The following is a 4,937-nucleotide window of genomic DNA, read 5'->3' on the forward strand; positions in this document are numbered from 1 at the left end:
CGGGAGGAAGGACATTGGCCGGTAGTGGACGTGGAAGCCGGGACAGGGCAGGGGGCACTGGAATTAGCCTTGGGCCTCCATTTCCCCCCTCCATCTCTCTCATCCCCCTTTTTCCTTTAGTCTCCCCTGCCCCAGGACCTGGTCCTCCCCATCCGTGCCCTGCTGCCTGCTCCCTGCCCGGGTGCAGCAGCTTGCCCTCCCCACGCAGGGCAGGACCGCAGGGAGCCGGCCCAGCCGCCCGCCGGGGGGGCCGTGCGTGGCATATCCCCCCCACCTTTTTGTAGCAGTATTATTGATCGCATAAGCAGCGCTTGTTGTACTAGACGTACCCACGGTATATTCTGCAGTAACGGAGCCGCTCGCTTCCCGCGCCCCACTCTGGTCTGTCGGGCTCGTGGTGCACGGGAGAGGGAGGGTGCTGCTGCTCGGCACCCAGGGCATCGCCGGGGATGTGCCCCGCATCCATCACCGGCGGCAAACCCCTGCCCCGGCACCCCGGGCTCCAGGCACGGCTCTCCATTGCCAGTCCTGCCACAGCCGTGCCGTGGCCCGGTGTGGGGTCGAGCTGGTATCGACCGATGCCTTCCTCCCGTCCGCCCCGGGGGTGGCTTCTGGCCAGGAGGAAAGCACTATGCATGGCCGGAGCCGGATGCCCTTCGGGCTCCCGCATCCCATCCAGCGGAGTTGGAGGGCTTAGTTTGGTACGACAGAGCCTGGCACCTCTGCAGAGTGCTTTCCTAATAAAAGTGTATTTCTTCCGTAGCCAGGTGCCATCTCTCCATGCCCCACGCTCCCCGTGGGCAGGCGACGTGCTGGGCATCGCCTGGTCTGGCACAGGTGCTGAGCCCGGTCCTGAGCGGGATGCGGTGTGGGGATGGGTGACATTGCGGCAGGTACGGGCAGGGTAGGGAGGCAGGGCCCCGCTGCAGGGGCAAGAGTAGGACCCCTCATCCCCCCAGTGTCCAGCATCCTCCCCCAGCCCAGCAAGAGCCCCGGGGTGGCACGACCAGTCTTGTGGTCAAACCCTCTCCAGCATAGCCAGGATCGGACCCTGGGGCTCAAGAGAACTCTGGCAAAGAGAGTCCATCCCCAGCTGGGTGCTCGGGGTGCTGGGACATGAACATGGGGGGACACAGGGGGCTGGCAGTGGGGTGCAGGGCTCTGACCCCGGCTTTCTAACCCTCCCTGCCAAGGGGCTACCAGCCCTGGCAGCCTTTGGGCTCCCCACACAGCCCCGGGCACGGTGCTGGGCGTGGCAAGTCTGGGACAAGCCCAGGGCCAGCTGAGATGTGCCTTCTCCTGCAGGGATTGTGCCCCAGATTCCTGAGCCATTCCTGCCTGCACCCTGCCTGCATGCTTCTGGCACTTTGCCTGTGCACTGCCTGCACACTACTTCATCTCTGCCTGCATTTTGCCTGCTCCCTGTGCTTTGCCTGCTCCCTGCCTGTGCTCTGCCTGCTCCGTGCCTGCACTCTGCCTGCACTCTGCCTACTCTCTGCCTGCTCCCTGCTTGCTCCCTGCCTGCTCCCTGCCTGTGCTCTGCCTGCTCCCTGCCTGCACTCTGCCTGCTCCCTGCCTGCTGTCTGCCTGCCTGCTCCCTGCCTGTGCTCTGCCTGCTCCCTGCCTGCACTCTGCCTGCTCCCTGCTTGCACTCTGCCTGCTCCCTGCCTGCTCTCTGCCTGCTCTCTGCCTGCACTCTGCCTGCTCTCTGCCTGCTCCCTGCCTGCTCTCTGCCTGCTCTCTGTGCTGGGGAAGCCTGTCCTGCCGCTCCCGGCGTTTGCCCAAGGCCTGCGGGGCTGCAAACGCAGCGGGCAGAGGGGCTCTGGGTCCTGTAGGGCTCTGCCCCTGCCAGGCTCCTTCACCCTCAGCCGGAGCCTCGGCTGGCCCATGGGTCCCAGCGGGACCCCCTGCCCTGCCCAGCTCTCCCTGGAGGAGCCAAAGCCTTGGGCTGCAGGGGACCCTCCCTGCCGTGAGGGGTGAAAATGGCTCTGCTGCGCTGGGGCCTGGAGCCCCGGTGCCCGCTGCTGAGCCACCCTGAGCTCTCCCCACCCTGAGGGATGGTGGCCCAGGAGAAGACCAGCAGATGGAAAGGCCAACTGCGGGGCAATCTCAGAGGTGATGGGGGCAGCCAGCAGACACCAGAGTGGGATGAGACCCCTCCAGACCCAGGACTGCAGCCAGCCCAGCATGGCAGTTGGGAGGGGACGGGGCTCTGGCACGCTCCTGGTGTTGCTCAGGGCATCGCAGAGCTGGAGACAGCGCAGTACACGTGGCACTGGCTGGAGAAGCACCAGCTCATAGTGAAAAGCTGAAGAATAAAGGGATGGGACATCATGCGAGTTGTCAGAGGTGCTTACAAGGCTCCTTGCCTCCTTCCAGTGTCCCTTCACTCTCCCTCCCCTTCCCTTCAGGTTTTACTTGAGAAGATGAAAGACGACAGCAGAAACTACTCCTGGGACGTGGTGAATCAGCTCAGTGTCACCAAAGCCAAAACAGACAAAACCCAAAGAAAAATGGGCACACTGAGCCCATGAGACCTGGGATGGCGCTGAAGTCCATTGCCCCCCGCCACAGAGGCCGTTGGAGAAGCAGAAGAGGCTTCCAGGAGGCTCAGAAAGGTCTGGGAGAAGGAAAGGAGTCAAATCCAGGCAATAGAAGTGCAAAAATAAATACAATTAAAGAGGAAAGGGGTTGTCACAGACATCACGCGGTCCTGTACAAACCTTCATGTCAGCACTAAAGAGCACCCGGGGGGAGCCAGCCATGATGGTGCCCCAGCAAGGTGAATTTGGGAACAGCCCCAGCCTCCTCTCGGGCACTTTCTCACTTGTGCGGTCAGCAAAGCTGAGGCTGGTGCCCCAGGAAGGTTGGCACTGTGAGCTCGCCCCGGTCCCCAGGCTATCCTGGGACAGCAGAGCTTCACCCAGGCATGAGCCCATCCACAGGCTCCGACCGCAGCCCCAGCCTGCGGGTGAGCAGCCTACAGGTCAGTGCAAAAATCCCACGTCACGGACACTGGCACGCATCCTGGCAGCTCTCTGGAGGCTCCAGCCCGACCAGGCAGCAATGCACCCCACCAGGGCTGGCTGAGTCTTGGGAACCTCCAAGCATGGGGATCCCCCCAGCTCCTGGTGACTGCCCCAGCGCTCCTGGGGAAGAATTTTCTTCTGGGGTCCAACCTGAACCTCCCAGGCTGCAGTCGTTGGCTGTTGTCCCCCGAGGGATCATCTGGCGCCATGGAGAAGGATTTGACTCCATCACCTTAGCTGTTGGCTCAGACCCCCTCACCTCCTCGTGGCCAGGCTATCCCAGCCCAGGCCCCCCCACCCCTCCTGGAGCGATGGGGGCCAGCTCCATCACCATGCTGACAGCCCACCTCTGGGCCGCTCCAGTTTCTTCACATCCCTCTTGAACTGGGAGGCCCACATCTGAACCCTACTGCCTGGAGAGGCAGCAGCTTCCTTCAGGTAGCTGCCCATGTCCTTCCCAATGCCCCCACCATGGGCTTTGCCTTACACTGGAGAAGAGCAACGATGAACTGATGTTCAACCTGAGGTCCACCGTAGCCTCCAGGTTCTTCTCAGCGGGGCCCTTCCAGCTCAGACGGGTCAGATGCTTCTCCAGCAAATGTTCTGTGAAGCCACAGGCCATGAAGGACATCCCTGTCGCAATGGATGAGGCATTGCCACGCCCCAGTGCCATGAAGGGCTGATTTCTTTGCATAACGTGACCATGAATCTCTTTGCCAAGCATCCTACCAGGGCCTGCAGGCTTTCCTCCCACCGCTGCGTTTTGGTTTCCTCTGCCTGGCAGCACCCTGCGACAGGCACCGGCCAGTGGGCTTTGCGTAGGGCTCCACGAACCAGCAGAGGCTGCAAACCATAAAACTACTTCCCCTGCAGCTGTGAGCCCCACCAGAAAGATCGCAGGTAGCATAAATACCCTCACTGTTCTTAGCCGCTTTCCACCGTTCTCTTGGACATGCAGAAACCCTTGACCTCGAGGGAAAAAACAGCTGAACCCAATCACAGGAGGAAGCCGTGATGTGGAGCAAAACCAGTCATCTGCTCGCCTGAGATGGAGCAGAAGCCATGTTCTCCTGAAGCCACCTTCAGGAGCCACCTTCCCCAACAGACAGGTCAGAGAGTTTTGGTGGCACCACGATGGCTTGACTAAGCACGTTGCATGGCCTCCCACAGCCGAGGAGAAGCAGAGGCTGAGGCTGGCAGGAGATGCTGTGATGGAGCAGGACCTGCTCAGTGGCTACCCGCCCCAGCCTCCACCAGGACCTCAGCCAAGGGAAGCGGAGGAGGGCAGAGGACTGGTGGCCCATCCTCTCCTCCACCAACACTGCTCTTCTTCACGTTTCATCCTGATTTCCCAAACCAAAGAAGGAGCCCTTGGGTTGGACAACGGCGCGTTTGTTCTGGCTTGGCCGGCAAGCAGCGATAAAAGCGAGCCCGGTGCCAACAATTCATTTCCTATTTCAGGCCCTACCAAAAATAAACTCGGAAGGGAAACGCCAATGAGGACGAAACACATGTGAGGGACAATGGGCTCCCGAAGTGACAGTGGAAATTTCTCTCTCAGCGCTCGCTGGGAGGGCGGACGGGGGTGCCAGGGGTATTTCATACTGGAGGGGGGATTGTGAGGGGCGTGGGGAGCTCCGTCGGCTCCACCAGTGGCACAGCACAAGCCAGGGCAAACCGGTGGGGTTACAAATACGTGTTCAGCCCACGCCGCATGCAGTGGCTTCACGTGGTGCATGCCATGCGTGCGTTAATTCCTCCTTTACGCCCAAAAGGGGATGCAGTGGTCCCTGGTTGCCTTCCCCAGGACACCCAGCTCCAGGGGTGGCCCGGCTGCGGGCACTGGAATGGCCCCGGTCACGTCGGTGACATCCTCACACAGCCAGCACCCCGCTGGCACGGGGCACC

General features: G+C 61.7%; 1 protein-coding gene across 1 annotated transcript in view; it reads left to right on the plus strand.

The window, feature by feature from the left end:
- Window positions 1-2,534, plus strand: part of LOC104129949 (scavenger receptor class F member 2) — a gene marked incomplete at its 5' end in the record, with an annotated part of 14,316 nt that extends 11,782 nt beyond the window's left edge. The window contains 2 exons of the mRNA XM_035898385.1: window positions 805-893; window positions 2,412-2,534. Coding sequence (XP_035754278.1) covers window positions 805-893; window positions 2,412-2,534 — 212 coding nt within the window. The remainder of the gene's footprint in view (window positions 1-804; window positions 894-2,411) is intronic.
- Window positions 2,535-4,937: the final 2,403 nt, after the last annotated feature.

This window comes from Egretta garzetta, unplaced genomic scaffold (genome assembly GCF_000687185.1).
Source record: "Egretta garzetta isolate BGI_Z169 unplaced genomic scaffold, ASM68718v1 scaffold7, whole genome shotgun sequence".
NCBI classification, from domain to species: domain Eukaryota; kingdom Metazoa; phylum Chordata; class Aves; order Pelecaniformes; family Ardeidae; genus Egretta; species Egretta garzetta.